Consider the following 18058-nt stretch of genomic DNA (forward strand, 5'->3'; position numbering starts at 1 on the left):
GATTTGCACTTATTTATTTTTATTTTAACTGTAATGGATATACACGGAATTCCCACCTCTTCTTTAGTTAGAATAAATTAATAGCGTCGATTGGTATCTATGAATATGTTCTCTGTCAATTCACTCTTTTCACCATTACCATTTGCATAGCATACGTTGGGCGCCGTTTTACAAATCCATAGCTTAGTGAATTTGAAAATTTTAATTGAGTGCCTGAATGTATGCTGCCTTGGTCGGTTGGTCGGTCGGTGTGTGTACGAAGACTATTTGCAATTTTCTATACCTCAATGCCATTTGTTTAACAATCTATTGGGGCATTTACCTGCCATTTATAAAAGCAAACATTTCCTACAATATCCTGTTGTCTGCAAAGCAATTTACTTTTCTGTTCTTCTTTTTTGGGATATTCCTGTTTTGTTGTGCCGTCTTGTCTTTGCCTGTTCAAGTTGATACTGCAGTCAATATGTAATCGTTAACCTACGACGGCCCGGGTTGGCCCGGCTTGTTTGCCTGGCGTTCTTGTTGTTTTAGTTACAAGTTGTAGTGTAACGTAGCGTTCACCACTGATCATCTCCCAAATGGATGAGTTGTTATGTTTAAAAGACCGACAATCATTTCCGCCTATTGCCGGAGCATGGGATTTGCATGTCGTACAGCTTACTTGAGAATATGTCTTCGAACACGTTCACAGAAGATGCCAAACGACATCGGTGTAAAATCCTCTGCAACATGGCCAAAAGTAATGTCAATGCTGCAACTCTCCATGGACGGAGTAAGTTGGTCTATATTGTAAACAAGTTTTGGGCCACTACTACTACTACTACTACTACCACGGCCACTACTACCTTAAACGGGCCAAATAGCAAACCGCACACAGTTGCATTGCTCCTAAGGTGTATGTGTGCGCGTGTTCGTTCAGTTTATCGTTTCCAGTTACAGATTTCATTTTGGAACATGTAACTTCGTTAGACTAAGTACCGGGTTAGTTCGTTAGTAACTTGTCTGTTCGCAGTATGCGACGGTATTTGTTCCAGTTAATGTTTTTGTTTCATTTTTTGTTGGGTTTCTATGTCTGTTTGATCGTTAGGTAGAGATGTCATAATGAAATGTCTGTCCATTAAAGTTGATAGGTGGATTTTTCCAAGACTTTCGAAATGCCTCGAAATATATAAAGCAAAAAATACGACTCTTGGTTTTACTCCAGGCATAATCGAACGTTTCTATATGAGTAGATCGTAATATGACACGCATCCCAATCAATTTCCAGCGCATATATAAGCTTTAAGTAATTTTAGAGCAAAATTTTTTTTTTACATAAAAATTGTCGAATATGTTATGGTATATTAGTGTTTACTCATGTTTCTTTGGCATCGAAACAGGGAATCCCTGAGTCACATTTTAATGGTTTGTTTAGTTCGAGGTTACCTTTCTTGTTGTTTTTCTGGGAGGGCAGAGAAAAAAACAGAATAACAGATTTTACCTTTCAATTGTGTAACGAACTTTTCGTGCAACCGCATTCTCATTCATTGATACACTTCAAATGCACACAGACACAAGAACAACAAATACCTACACACACACATATGTGTGTTGTTATTTCCTTTTGACTGGATCTGGTCTTGTTTTGCTCCCAGTTTTATGGAGTTTAGTGCAATTTTTCGTTTTCATTTTCATTTCGCCTCTGAGCCAACATATCTGAGGATTAAATCGTTTTCTCATTGGAGTTTATGTTCTGCAGTGTCTATTAAGGCACACACTTACATTTACACATGCACCGACACAGACACCGAACACATAAACTCTTTAGAAGAAATAGAAAACTAAACTGAATTGAGTTGAGTTTAGTGGATCTGAATTGCATTGCACACTCATACTCAGACATACACACACACACACATGGTTACATGCTTGTGTGTGGGCGTAACTAGATTTCTTGTTACGATTAAAACAGCAGTCTAAACGAATTGCAGGTTGTACTTTTCCTTGGAATATCTTGTTGCCGTTAAATGAGCACCTCCCAAGAAAAGCTAATGGATTGAATGCTCGAAGAGTGAACAAAAACAAGACTTTGCAAAAATAAGCACTTGCGGTTTAAACTATTTACCTACCCTCTAATCAAGTCATTTTAATTAAGACAAAATTCCAATTTGACTTAAAATTGTTTATGTATGTTAACCAAGGGCGCGGTAGTGTCATGGTGATTTTCGTCAAATTCCGAAAATTCAAAAAGTAATCATATTCATAAAAAGATGTTACTCATATCGGAACAGTTAAATAATTTGGAATCCAATTTACTTAGAACTCAAATTTATTCTGAGGTACAATACTGCTGGCATGTTCAACCCTAAATTTATGGATTAAATTTCAGAAAAATATAGATCAAAGGGGTGAAATTTCGCCGGTGGACTAAAATCGCGATTTAGCAGCATGAAATATTTCCCGACAAGCTAGCTTTACCAAATTTGAAGTGTAGAATTCTAATGTTTGAAAAGTATTCATTTATGAATATATGGGCGGGCCACGCCCTCTGCTTGTTGGGTATTTTGGGGATGTTTGGTTCGTTTTTCAACCGAATTGGCTGTAATTTGGTATTTTGGGTTATCATTGTGTTGAAAATTCCCCTACCAAAAATATTATTGTACTAGTTTTTTCGGGTAGCCCCTATAGAACGGTATATTCCATTATTTGGAATATGTTGACTATACAAAAAAAAACGCCTTTCAAGATGTGTCTGGAGTATTAGGAGAATTACTTTAATGGGATAAGATACTTATTTATGAAAAAATATCGTCATCATAAATGCAAACGAAGAAGCGAAAAAACTTTATAAAATCTTTAAAAACTGAGTATGGCTGGAAATTTTTTCAAAGTTTAACTAACGTTTTTATTTTTTTTTTTTGAATTTTGTTTTGTTTTTAAAGGTTCTATGTCAGTTACGTCTTGATGAAACAAAAAGACATAACTACAAAACAATTATAGTACAACAAAATGACTAATTATTACCAGATTGAGACTAAAATTTATACAGAGTCTAGAATGACGTTTGTTAAGTTTTGTTAAACTCGGTTCAGATTTAGCCATAGCTCCCATGCATTAAAGCCACAATATTTCTATTTATTTGTACGATATTTGGCAAAGCGTACTCAATTTAGTACGCTAGAATTATGCGTGCTAAGTTTCGTTAAAAACGGGTCAGATTTAGATATAGCTCCCATATACATTTCCGACCGATCGTATCAAATTGAGTTTAGAGTGATGCGTTTTTCATAGAGAATCAGATTTAAATTTGCTATTATGTATATTGTGCACTAAATAAGCAACGTTTGTCCGACTGAGATGAAATTTTAAACAACGCGCTGTGCTGCAGAATACCAATTTTTATTCAATTCGGTGAATATTTATTTGTATATCTCTCATCCACAATTTGCTTCGATTTCATACAAATAGTACACCTAAGATCCCAAGCCTATTTGAATTGAATGGATTAATATATCTATATTGATCACATATTACATTTCAAGCTTCCAGCAGCATATTAAAATGACATTTGTTATGATTAGTTTAAGTCGGTACATATGTACCCAAAGTGGGGAGAGAATATAGTCGCTCCCGTCGGACTCCTGCAACTTGGACCAATAATGATCATTGTACTCAATGATTATCCAATGTGTAAAGTTACAGCCCATTTTGTTAAAATACGTAGCAGAACTTCTCAAAATATAGACCTTTGGGATGTACCGTTATAGTGGGGCAATCCCTAAAGGGAGACTAATATTGATAATTTTAGCACGATTTTTGCGAGATTTAGTTTTTTGCAATAGTGCTGTCACGTGTTTTGCATTAATAAAAACATGCTGTTTTTGATGTTAGATGTCTAAATTTTTGTGTGAACATGCAGCTTGATTAAGCGAACAATAAGTCAATTTCGAATTTTTCTGTAGTTACGTCCGTTTGAATTTATGATGACGACATACTTCTCTTTTTATGATCCGACCTTAACTGTTCTTTTTGATTATTTCTATCTTATTGCCCTTAACTCCAACAACGTTAAAATTAACGTTAAAATTAAAATTAAAATTTTTTAAATTTTTTGGGCAAAAAAAAATTAACTATGTGTCCTGTATTGCCAGTGAATTTCTTAATACAATTTTTTTTCTAATTTTAATATAATCTTAGTGTGTGTTTTTTAAAATGTCCATATGAAGCAAAACCCTACTTTTAATGCACACCTGGTGTAATTTTACTTTAGCACTCAGTGAGCTTAGACGGGTCTAACTGTTTTGTTATATTTTTTGCAAAGAAAAGACCAACTTATCGCAAAGGTCACTTGTTTGTGTCGCTGCAAATTATCATATTACTGCAGTTAGGGCGAGTCCACTGCACAAAAACTACAACTAGCTACGATTGCAGCCAACTTTCCCCCCTTTCTACAGTTGAGTTGTGTGATAATCATCCCAAGTTGTGTCTGTCACATAATTATGTCATTCCCTTAACAGTCACTTTACACGTATGTGTGAAAATAGTTCCAACACTCGAAGAGATGGGTAGTCTATTTAGTTTACAAATTTAAATTTAAACCGATATCGTCCTAAAGGTTTATGTTTAGGATACTTTAATTATAAACTAAATGTTTTGTTAGTATGGGAATGACAACATTTAATTTTGGCATTTTGCCGGAACTAATCCAAAAAGTATGCCTTTAAAAGTTGCTAGCCACAAATTACCTAATAAGCCTTATTATTTCTAGAATTATGGACAAAGTGAAAAAGGGTTGCGCTACCTCTATCTCTACAGCAGCCACCACACTACACTCATAATATCAAATTGCAACAAGCAAAGATTGTTAAATAATTTTCAAAATGTCTAAAATAAATGTTGTTAATTTTAAGCCTGTACACAAATTAAACACAATCCTGTAGAAACCTTTGCCATCGTTGTTGTTGCTTTTGTTGTTCAACTCAAATTGAAAGGATTTGCTGTCTATGTCGTTGTGGTGGTCTAAAAGTTATGAAATACTGCACAAAGAAACCACACAAAGGTTTTAAGTCCCTTTTTTGGTGTAGGCCCGATGACTATTAGGCAGCAAGCTATCTGTCCGTCCGTCGTTATGTATGTCTCTGTGTGCACGTTCATTCATTTGTCCAAAACAGCCTAAAGTATGCTCCAAAAAACACCAACAAATGTGTGCCCTTTTATAATCTGCTCTCAAAGAGGGTTAAAGCAAAAGATATTCATTTCATTTGCTCGCCACTTCATTTGAGGGGACCTTTGAGGTTTCTGTCGAAAATATATACAGTTTATTCCCCCTTGCTAGGGTTTATTTTCCCTGGAAAATACTCTTGTGTTACCTACCGGTCGGAAAATGGAAGTTTTTTTGTTGTTATTTTGACAAGTTCAGGGTATGTTTCAACAACTGTCAAACAAAATGTTGTGACATTATGATACTTAGATGTATAAACCGAAACCGAAAAGTGTGCTTTTAATGTGAGAAGGGGGTGTGCGAAATAGAAAAACAAGCGTAACGGAAAACAGATGAGTTAAATATAATTAAGAAAGCAGTGTATGTTTTTAGGCTAAAATCTGTAATTGTTTGTTGTTTGCGTTTTGGCTTTGGTTTTAAATGAACACAAATACTACACATACAATGAGATATTTTTGCTTCGATTATAAAAATTAGAAACGTATGTAACCGACTGATAACTGAAATATATAAATCCAAATAATAAATACGCTTTAATCGCTACCAACATTCCTAATAAAAAGTCATATCGCTGGCTTAACTTGTAAAGGCGGCAAGTCCATATTTCACAATTTTTCAGGAGAGACAAAAAACAATCAAACTTTCATTTGAATAAAGATTTTTTAAATCTTTAAATGCAGTTTGTTTTTCTATTGTATGTGTAATTTAATTGCATAAAGGCAAAATGAAAAAAATAAGTATTTGCGGAGATACACTTAGGGACTTAGAGCTTTTTCTGTCGCTAAGTTTGCATGTTTTAATGGACTTAGGTCTTTTTTTGTTACAACTTGTCTATCATTATATTTTTTAATTACTGCAATAATTTTGATATTTTACATGTTAATATTATCTAAAAGAGTAAAGATTGTTTTGGAATAATAATTCGTTCAAAAATATGAAAGAACAAGTAAAAAAGCCGCTATTTAGGCAGGTCGAATATTGGGGATAACGTTATATGGGCGGTACTGTAAAAAGTGAACCAATATTGATAAGTTTTTGTTGGAAGGTGAACTACCCCATAAGTACCTAAAATACCAAATTACGGTCAATTCGGCTGAAAATCATGTCCATGATGTCAAGCCAGCGACAACAATAACAAATGAGATAACTCTATTTTTATTTTTTTAGATCGATGTATTTTGCCTCTTTATACATAACTGTATCAAAATATCAATTTCTCGAAAATTGGACTTGTTGCCTTTACAAGTTAAGCCAGCGATATGCATTTTGAAGAGTTAGTACAGTTGTGAAGTTATCAAAAAAGAACTTACCCTTCTGCTTCGAACAAAATAAATTAAAGTTATATACGGTTTATTTTTTCAATCTCATTTTTATTTAATTTGTTTTTTTTTTGTTGTTTCCTTTATTATTTTTTTATAATAATATTCACATATTTATTTTCATTCCATCTTAAATATTTGTTTATATTAGTTTTTCTTTTTTGGTTAAAAATTCGTGTATTTTATTTGGTTATTTATAGTTGTTGTTTTTTTCTTCTTCTGTTTCGAGTCACATTTTGTGTTCTTCTAATTGTTATTTACAAAGTGAATTTTGTTTATGTTTTTTTTTGCTATTAATTCAGTATAAAATAATTATTCACCTTAATTAAATTTTCTTTGAAAAATAATATATATTTTTTAAAAACTCCAATATAATTGAACTAATTTATTTAAATTGTGACAATGTGGTTATGGAATTAGTTTTTAATGAGGATTAATTGGAATTTGTTTGTATATATGTATAAGTTAGTATGTATATATATGAAGTACTGAGTGTGTGTGTGTATGTGTAGGATTTTTGTAATAATAATTTTCTGTTTAGAATAATCAGTAAGAAGTAATATCATTAATCATAATGTAAATGCATCAGTTCTGTTGTTAATTATATTCAAAATTGGTTTTTTGTTCATAATTTGTTGTTGATATATTTTTTTGTTTTATTTTCAGTGGACTTTGTTTTTGTTTTACTATTTACAAATGTCTAAAATCTTAAAATTAGAATTTCATTTGTTTTTTCTACTTACGAATATATTTTCTATTAATTTGTATTTTTTGTTTTTGTTTTCAGTTTATAGATAGGTAAGTTTTTTTTTCGTAAATTTAGTTTTTTTCATTGTTTTAATAATTTAACTATTAGTAAATAGGTTTACTTATGTTCTTGTTCTACAATTAGTATCACGATTGTCTTTTTAAACTAAAATTTAAAAAGAAGACACATATCAAATAAAATTGATTTGAAAAATATATTAAATAAAGAAAATGCTTAGAAATATTTGAATTGTTGAACAAAAGTGCTAATTAAATTTTCAATATGTATTTTTGCTAAATTGGTTTCACCGACTACACATTTTCTGTGGTCAAATTTTAAATTTTTGTAATCAAAGAAAAGTCCTTCAGGAACATACGAAATTGAAATTTCCACTTGAAAAAAATTAGAACAATGTCATGTCTGACATAATCTGGGATAATAAAAATTAACAAAACGTAAAAACACTGCTTCGAGAAAAACGATTTCTAAAGTTTGAGAAGCTCTCCTGTTTTGTATGAAAGCTCTTCCTTCAAGCTACATTTTAATAAAGATGAGGCCAATTCTTTTTTTTTTTGATATTGTCGGCGTAACGATGCTAAAAAACATGCAGGTCAAACATTATATTAGGTTGAGGAGAAAATAAATCCATTTTTCTAATACGAACTATAGGACTTTATTTAACATGCTTCGGAATGTCAGAAATATGCACCGTTTTGTTGTATGATTTATTGCCATTTTAACCTCTCTCATAGAAGTCCTGCTCTCTATTGGCAAAAAAACTCTAGTTGTCGATTTCCACAATCCTACCTAGATACCAATTTTTATACCCTACACAACTATGTTGTCAGGGTATTATAGCTTTGTGCAGCCCCAAAAGTTTGTAACGCCGCGAAATATTGGTCCTAGACCCACCTTTAAGTATACCGATCGTCATATCTCGACTAGCTGAGTCGATCTAGACATGTGTGTCCGTCCGTCCGTCCGTCTGTCCATTATAATTTGTAAACACGATTCAGGCCACAGTTATGGACCAATCTTCACGAAATTTTGCATGTAGGATGGGTTCTGGCCAATGAAGACCCCTATTGTTTTTGGAAAAGATCGGTTAATGTTTAGGGGATGAAATGGACCAAAAACTTTATTTTTGTCGGCTTTTCTGGTCGCTCCAGAGGCCGCTATTATGACCCAAACACCTCGAATTTTTGCATGGAGAAGGGGATCGGGCCAAGGAATACGCATGCTTGTTTTGATAAAGATCGGTCAATATTTAACGGCTCAAATGGACCCTAACTTGTAGTGGATCGAAAACTTAATTATTTGTACTTTTCGAGTCGAAAAACGAACATCACAACACAACCCACGGTGAAGGGAATCTGGGCAAGTAATTAGAGGGGCTGTACTGATTATTAGTAACATTTGCTGACCTCTAGCCAGTCAAAAGTGTGCAAATATCGCGAAATATTGCCCATTCTCAGAATATAGTACTACAAAAAATTAGATTGTCATGGAAGTTGTGTAGGGTATCGTATGGTCGGCCCCGTCCGACTATACTGCTCCGCTCACTGGTTTATGTATATGTTAGTAAAATGTTAGGAAAATCCCACAATCGGTGATTTAGTTCCATGGATGCTATATCAGACAAACGGAACAAATCCTAGACAGGACCTTAATAAAAATTTACCAATTAATTTTATGCGGCAGCCATACCAAATATCATATTTATGTATTCGAAATCCGACCCCATACCCACTGCAATCATTAGCTAAATTTTATGGGTAAAATTTAGACCCATTGTGCAGTGGTTTAAATCTCTTTGTCCTGTGGAATAAGAAAAAATATTAGTTGTAATAATAACGAAAAGATCGAAATCTTGTCACGAAAAAATGTGACAATAAAACGTTATAGTTAATGTAATCTTAATATATAATATATTTATTTCTAGTGGTTTGTTGCTTTGAATTTATATATATGTATAGTCGTTATGTACAAACAAAAATAATGAGCAATCATTGCCTCATTATTTACATGTGTCCAAAAGCGTTAAGATACGCTTTGATCTCTTTAAGTCCTCTATTTTTTCGGTTAGACTTTGCTAAATGTACAACTAAATAATGCTATTATTAAGCTATTAATTATCATTAATTTAGTAGATGTGTTGTTGTGTCTATATATAAATAAGTTACCTATGTATATATGTATGTATATTAATATTGTTTTACAATATTCGTTTATGTGTTCTTTTTTTTTTTGTTTTAGCATAATATTTTCTTCGTGTTTTTGTTTTCTTCTATAATAGGAATCAATGGCCCATTGTTGATGTTGTTTTTGTTTTCTTTCGTTTCTGGTTTGTTTTCTGTTTTTTGTTTATCTATGAATAATTTAACTTATTTTTAAAATTCCTTAAATTGCAATAACATGTCATTCATAATTTCCATATCAACGTTAAATGGGAGTTTCTTTTTTTGTTTGTTATTTTATTTTACGTTCAGTGAGTGAGTGTTTGTTTGTTTGACAGTACAATAGTCACTTTGACATATTCGAGGGGGTATAAAACTTTAACAACTGTTTACGTTTAGTTTTCACTTTTTTTCGTATCTTTTTTTTATCGTTTTCTGCAGCTTAAATATATTCATTTACACTAGATTTTCATTTACAAAGGAAATAATTTACATCGTTTAACTGTACAAAAAGTAAGAGATCACACAGCCTTTGTGTGATGTGAATGTTGGCGGCAGCTGACTGCCAACCTGCCCGCCCGCCCGTCCGTCAGCCAGCCAGCTACACAACACATTATGGCGTGACAAAGTCAAATAAAGACTTCTTTGTATTCATTTAATGAAATGAGGATAATGAGGCTTACGATTATCAAAGTGTCATGCCGAACAGGGGTAAAATGATGACAGCAAACGAAATAAGAAACAGCTTTTCGCCGGAACTGCTAAGGGCAGATGCCTGACACAGCAGATCTTCGGGGAAAATTTCCAAAATCGGCATCTGTTTGCCAGAGGTGGGATCATGGCAGGTATTGGCACGAGCACGCTGAAAAGAAAACAAACAGAGAACAGTAGTTGTTATGGCTTTGTTAGTTGAATGCTGGAATAAAAAATGTTTTTTGTTTGTTTTGGCGTTAAAAATTTTAACTAGCTTTGTAGCGATATACAACGATATAAAAAGCTTAACTAAGAGGGAAATAAAAAAGAGTGCGCTTACGCGTATATCACGTGAATTTAAAGGAAGCTGGTGTTCAAAATTAGAAAAAAAAAAAACAAAAACAATTTAGTTTAAGTAAGAAAAACTAATAAAAATATATATTCCAATATAATATACCCAGTAAATTGGGTCAAATGGCCTGGGGTAGAAAATTCGTGAAAAATAAGGATAATAATACCCAAAAGGAACGCCAAATTTATGTGTTATATTGTGACGATTTGTTGGTGGTGGTCTTACACAGGAAAAAATATGAATATTTTCATAATTTCATTGATTACGAGATACTACACGTGTACATCACTTATAATAGAATAAAATTCGTATAATCATTAGAAAGCCGCTATTTTATCCTTAAACCTTCCGAATATCAAAACCATTTCCATACTTCGCTCTAGTTTACCACTTTTTTTTGACAAACTTCGATTCCTTCGATTGTGTTTTGATTTTGTCGTCCTCCTCTCACTTGTTGCTTGTTAGTTTTGCAACCGTTTTATACTGGTTTTCTTGTTTGTAACCGCGGTCTATCCACTCACTCGATTGTGGCTAGTTTTCCATTCCATAGTTTCGTTATTTGAGACACTATTGTCGACTGTGTTGTTGTTTATAAAATTCGCATATATATATTTCCAAATTATTTCGATATAAATGCTAAATACAATATAACAGATAAGTGTTTATACGAGCAACAAGTTGAACCGTAAGTTTAACATTGCAATGGCTTGTTATAATGACGCAAAACAAGAACATGGAAAAGACGAAACAAGGAAAGTGAGATAAAATTAAAAAAGAAAAATCAGAACGACACATAATTTCTTTGCTATAGAAAATCCGCCCCCACCACCAAACACAACTTCAACATTTTTTACGCTCTCTGTCTCTCTCTCTCTCCGACAAGAAACCAATATTTGAAGTTTTATGAATTGCATTCATAAAATGCAGAAATCTGGACATTAGTAAAACTTTTTGAACACTATTAATTATTTTTTTCTGTGTATAATCCATTAAGAAAAATCTATTTATTTCCATTTGCAGTTAAATATCGAAATTATACAATTTTATATACATATTTTTTCTGGAATGTAATCTGAAGAGAATAATTATTTTTTTTTTTTAAGAATATCGATATGAATCCATTTTCAAACTCAGAATATTCTATAAAATAAACTTAATTTGATTTGACATCTTTGAAATAAATTTGTATAGGTTCAGCGCAAGGCGTATTTATATAAGGTGTGAGTGACAATGTCAAAACTCCATATCCGATTTTCTGGTTTCATTTAAAAATATATATGTTTAATTATTTTATATATAATTTCTCTTGCTGTACATACCTGAACCATTTGTTTCATATCATCCTTTTGTATGACTTTTATTTGAGCAGATTCACGTAACCATCTTCGCAGCCAATGACCGAACCACACGAGGCCACATTCACATTCTAGCGGATTATTTGATGTCTGTAGGCCACCAATAATACTGCGTGTACCCACTGTATCCCAATAGGTTTTATTCGGATAAAAACTATCGGCTGCCAGTGCATTGATTTTATTATCCGATATATCGATGGAAAGATGGGGCACCAATCTCAAGGGATAGAATATGCCCGGTGGTAAATCGGATATTTTCGTATGTGATATTTTTACTTGCAGCTTCTGATTGCGAGCCAGTCCCTCAAATGCATCCGGTGATATGGTTTGAATATTGGTCCCATATATTTCCACCAAATGGAGTTTGGTATTGTTGATTAATTTGGCAAACAGTTGACCGCCAATATTGGCATCTACGCTGTGGACTTTCAGTTCCTGCAGTCCCGGTATTCGAGACACAATTTCACCCAAATTACTATGGGCGGTTAAGTGTAATTTCCTCAGCGATCTTAGCTTGGCAAATGCCAAGGGGTTTATAACTTTGACATCTAATAGATTGAGTTCTGACAGATGCCTCAAGGAAGCCATATCGTGCACCGTTATTCTTCTCAGGGGATTGTGAGCTAAGTCTAAAACCCTTACCGAGGGTGGTAGGTGTTCCACAGCACACGAGGCATTAACGAACTTATTATGTGACACATTTACAAATCTCAGTTGGCGCATTTCGTGCAGCGATGATAATTCTTGCAAAAAATTACCGCTAACATCCAAATAGGAAAGTTGGGGAAGATTTAGTTGAGGCAGCACATAGAGACCCATATTAAATATTTTGAGACGTCTTAGACGTGGTGTGTGTAGGAAGATCTCTTTTAGGTTGGTGGTGACCAATGGATTCGCCGATAAATCCAAATTCGTTAAATTATTCAAAAAGCTGAAGGTATTGTCGGGTAAAACGGTAATCTTATTATACGACAAATTTATGTCATACAAGAATTGAGAATTTATAAACATGCTGGAGTCCAAATATTCCAACAGGTTGGCAGACATTTGTATGTTGCGCAGTGTAAAGCCCACATCGGAAAAGGCAGGCACTGGCCACACAGTTAACTGGTTATCCGATATATCCAAGTACTCCAGTCGGGTATTCATGAAGACTTCACGCGGCAAAGCTTTCAATTTGTTGCAGCGTATTTTCAAGATCCTCAACTTCCTGAGATTGGAGAATTGTTCCACCTGTAGCTGATCCAAACGATTATAACTCAGATCCAATTCCTGCAAGGAATTAAGTCCCTGAAAGCTGCGACGCCTCAAGCTCGTTATATTGTTATGTGACAGGTTGAGTATTTCCAAGAATTCCAAATCACCAAAGGCATGATTGGCCAAATTCTGTATGGAATTGTGGGCCAAGTTCAGAAATCTCAAGGTATTGGCTAAGTTGGCGAAGCTATCTGGTTTGCTGATTAGGTTGTGACTTATATCTAAATTGTAGATATACATGTACGATGAGAGGGTATCTTCAAAGTTGCTGATGCGATTGTAGGTAAGGTTCAATTTCAACGGAGTGGTGGTGTTCGACACATAGTGAAATGTTTTCAAAGAGAACGAACACAAATTATTAAACATCAGATCTAGTGCAGCTAAATTTGGCAGTGTTGTGAATGCCTGATGTGATATGTTGGACAATTTGTTGTACGATAAATCAATATAACGCAGGAATTCCAAATTGTGGAAGGCATGTTTCTCGATCAAACGGATTTTATTCGACTGTAAGTTCAGCGTCTGCAAATCTCCAAGATTATAGAATGTTTGAGCGGATAATTTTTCCAGGGAATTATAGCCCAAATCTATTTCCACCAAATGGGAATGAATCTCGGGCAAAAATAAACCCTTCGGCAACGACTTCAGTTGATTGAATCCCAAATTTATGTAGGAAAGTTCACGCATATTCGAAAACGATTCATTGTTTAAATGTTTCAGATTGTTATTGTCCAAGCCCAGCCACATAAGCTGTGACAGTGGGTACAGAGCATCCAAAGGGTCTATAGATTCCATGCTGCGTGCCGGAAATACCGCAAATGATAATTCCAATATCTTTAAGGTTTTCGAGACATTCTCAAATACCATGGGGTGATGAATATTGATGTCATTAAAACTGAGAGAAATTTCCTGAATTTGATCCAGTCCGGCAAAGGAATTCAAATGTAGATGGGTAATTTTATTATTTCTCAACAGAATGGTTTGCAAATTTGAACCCCAAGAATCCACAGTGAAGATGCTTTCGGGTATATCACTTATCGAGTTATAACCCATATTCAAATAGGAAAGGTTGGTGTAGTTCTTGAGACCCAACACAGGAATCATCGTGAAATTGTTCCCACTCAGCGAGAGAACTCTCAAATTTTCCGTATTCTCCGGTAAATTACTCAACTGATTGATGTCGTTTGATGTTAGGTAAAGATATTTTAAGCGATTCAAACGACTTATGGCCCCAGGAACGCTGTTTAGATTATTTCTTTCCAAGTCCAGGTATTCCAGTGTTTCCTCTATGCCCTCAAAGGCGTTAACATGGATCCGTTCTATCTCGTTGAAGGCCAACACTAAATGCACCGTACCGATGTCTCGGAATACAGCGGCTGGCAAATGCCTTATGTAGTTCTTTTCCAAATTCAATGCTCTGATATGGACGTCCGAGTAATTCGTTTGAAAACAGTCGCTTTCCAATGTCTCTATCAGATTTTTGCCCATGTCCAATTTCTCCAAATGTATTCGCACCTGCCGTTGGTCTTTGGTCATTAAACTTTTCACCAGATTATCACGCAGTGAAATAATTCTCAGCTCGTACAGATGTTCGAACAAGTGGTGGGGAAATGCTGACAACAAGTTGCCAGACAAGTCGATTGTTATGAGACTGCGGGGCAGAAAGTTGGGTGAGATGTGATAAATTCTGTTGTTCGACAGGTCCAGCCATAACAATTTCTGCAGACGATTAAACGGTTTTCCCGTTTGGTGGCTGCTGGTCGAGTGTGTCAGGCCGGTTATGGAATTGGAGGATATGTGTGAACCTTTGAGAAGATGTTCATCTTTGGTTATGGTTTGAATGGCAGCCGATGAAGGATGGCTGACACCTTCATGCAGTGAGGTGGGCGATACTTCGGTAATGTCATTACCAGCTAAATGTAGTGACCGTAAGGTGTCATGCTGTGCCTCCCAGTTGACATCTAAGGATGTTATGTGATTTCTGCGGGTGGTAGGTGGAGAAGTGGAAAAACAGAGAATGTGAAAATGTAGAATTTTCTTCATTTATTTTTAATGGAATTTTGTATTTATTTGGAAGGTGGAAGTTTATGATATTTTGAGTATCGTAACATACCTTTGCGCCACCAAACGTGTTAATGAATGTAGTCTTTGTAATGCTTCATAGGGTATTTGCTGCATTTTATTCCCTGATATGTCCAAAGTCATTAAACTGTGGGTCATGGTGCTGCAATTGAAAAAGAGAAACAAATATTATTTTTTACTTTCAATGTGAAATCTCTTTGCAATGCTGTGTAAAGATGAATTAATAATTGTGTTCTGTTTTCTAAGAGAAATTGTTATTGAAATTTTTTCATTTGAAAATAAGTCCTCTTTTCATATAGGTATGTAATATATCCTTAATATATTTCAGTTGCTTTTAACATACATCCAAATACACACACAGAATACTCAACGAAGAAATTCTAACATCCTCTTCGATTGTAAATATGAATAAATTTATATGTTAGGGTAGTGGTGTCGAATAGCCGTACAATTATGAAAACCGCGACATTTAACAAGTAAACACTCATAAAAGTGGATATAATCAAAACCCAAAACTAATATTTGCGGTTTTCATTTTCAAAAAAACCAACAACAATTGTTGCTGCTCAAAAACAAACATTACCACAAGTGCAGCTAAAACAAGACAAAAAACTACAACAACAACCACGACCACTATAATAAAAGGACATGAAAAACATGGTTGACTTAGTTAAGAGGCCAAATAGGGTTAATAATGGACAGGAACTCTGCCTACAATCATCAATGGCAAAAGATAAACCACATTCACACGTATTTTTGTATAATCTCTTCCGCAAACACATACAAACGAACCTTACGTGTTAAGTGCAAAATAAAGGTATTTGTTTTGGTATAGACCGAAAAAAGTTTATACGTTTGTGGTTTTTTACAACTGCCTTCGATTTCAAGTTATCGTTTAGTCTATAGTATTTCGCCGTAATTTTTTGTTCCAGCGATATTTCGAGGGCACACCTTTGCATGTATTATTATTGTTATTTTATGTGATGAAAGTAACTCCACTCTGAGATATGGGACTCAATTTTCCAAATCTGATTTTAAATACACTCTATTGATTCTTGAAAAAAAATATTATATAAATAAAATATCCACGCTTTATTATTTTATGATTAAAAAAAATATTTTTTAAACCCCCCCCCCCCCCCCCCCCTATTTTGTTGAAAACAGAAAAAAACCTATAAAAATATTGTTTGAAATTATTATTAGGAAATAGTCCAAGAGTCCTCATAAATTTTAAGAATTATTTAAAAAAATATATTATAAACGGATGGATTGTTTTTAAACTATTTTTCAAGCTCAATATATTTTTTAAAAATTAATTTCTAAGAGTTCTATAAAGTGACGACTTTTTTATTTTTTATTAATTCCTAATAGCTCTATAATGGGACGACTTTTTTATTTAAAGCATTAATTTAAATTATTATCATAAACTGTTGATGAAATCTTTAAAAAATTTATAAAAAATTATTTAAACATTCAGTCATTTTCATTGTTATGAAAAAACCCGGTTATAGGTGACAGCTGTATTGAAGCAAAGGGCAAATAGTACTACACACCCATGTATGGGCTAGACATCGAGTAACAAAATTGAAGGAATATATACAAGAAAATATATAAATGAAGTATTCATATGGAAAAATATCGTATCTGTCCAGAAACTAAAACCTTGCCCAAATTTATTTAATAAAATTATTTTGTATATGTAAATTACAACTTCAATATAAAATTAATGACATTTATGATGACATGATTACATCATACAATCATTGACACTCTAGTCATGTGTTGACAACTGATATATTAAATGTGTCAAACTTGTTGTAAAATCGATTTGAAATATAAAAATGTTAACTATAAGAGAGGAAGAGAGAGAGGGGGTAATCGCTGTCAGTTTTGTAGTAAATGTTCTTTTCGAAATTGCAGTGATTATTGTTTTTAGTGTTTCCGTTTTGAATGCATTGTTGTTGCTGTTGTTATTGCGTGTTATTGACCTGCTAAATGTCAATCAATGATCAAAAATAAACTTCACACAAAATGAGAACATATACACATTCGGTTAACTATAATTATCTATTTTGGTACGATTGTGTAAATGTTGTTATACACACAGTGTTTGGAGAAGTAAAACAAGTGAATCGAAATGTAATATTTGATGTAACTATAGAAACACTCACAAACAAATAAATAAATGGGAACCCGAAAGTTAATAGTAAAAATTAATAATGGAAATGTGATATTTAAAAAAACAACCAAATCAGCCGGGCGAAAAATACTTTAATACAAATTGATAGGGTCGAACTTCACATTGCTTCCTTGAGGCTTCTATTAAATATTTCCATATTTTTCCTAAACAAAAATATCAAGCGTCACACTGTTTCTATTATATATGCTAGGAAATTTATTGTTGTTTACCACATACGGCTACACACACACCGCACTCAAATACGCACACACATACACAAATCGTATTTCATCAACTCAATACAGCTTATTATAGGCAAATATCAAAGACTGCAACTCATTTGTATGGATAGTCGGTCTGATGTATTTTACCATCATCATTATTAGCCATTTAGTTGCTGCATTCTCTGCTAAATCAAAAGTTAACGAACAACAGCCAATAATGGCTGGCAGGCCGGCAGCCGGGGTCATTTGTACATTTTGATTTGGCGGAAACAGGAAATGATGTTTGTAAACCAGGGAGAGTAGTGTGTAGTTATCGATGGGATGGAATGGAATGGGATGGCGATGGTTGTTTGTTTCTGTAATGCTCAATGTTTTATGTACAATGTACAGATCACTGTGATGCTTGCTCAGAAGTTCTCCCGGCGTTCAATGCAGTTGCAATTCGTTATTTGCTTAAAGTGTTACTGGCGGA

At 33.8% G+C, this 18058-nt stretch overlaps 1 protein-coding gene across 1 annotated transcript; it reads right to left on the reverse strand.

Annotated features, from left to right (window-relative positions):
• Nucleotides 1–10014: 10014 nt before the first annotated feature.
• On the reverse strand, nt 10015–17942 carry LOC133322781 (chaoptin-like; the record flags this gene model as incomplete). The annotated part of the gene is made up of 5 exons (XM_061531743.1): nt 10015–10306; nt 10478–10504; nt 11809–15082; nt 15215–15325; nt 17666–17942. Coding segments are annotated over 5 exons (3863 nt in total), but the record flags the coding sequence as incomplete, so codon positions are not given.
• Between the last annotated feature and the right edge of the window lie 116 nt (nt 17943–18058).

The sequence above is a fragment of the Musca vetustissima genome, unplaced genomic scaffold (assembly GCF_032173495.1).
Source record: "Musca vetustissima isolate MV318-11 ecotype Yass unplaced genomic scaffold, APGP_CSIRO_Mvet_v1 utg2948, whole genome shotgun sequence".
In the NCBI taxonomy this organism is placed as follows: Eukaryota; Metazoa; Arthropoda; class Insecta; order Diptera; family Muscidae; genus Musca; species Musca vetustissima.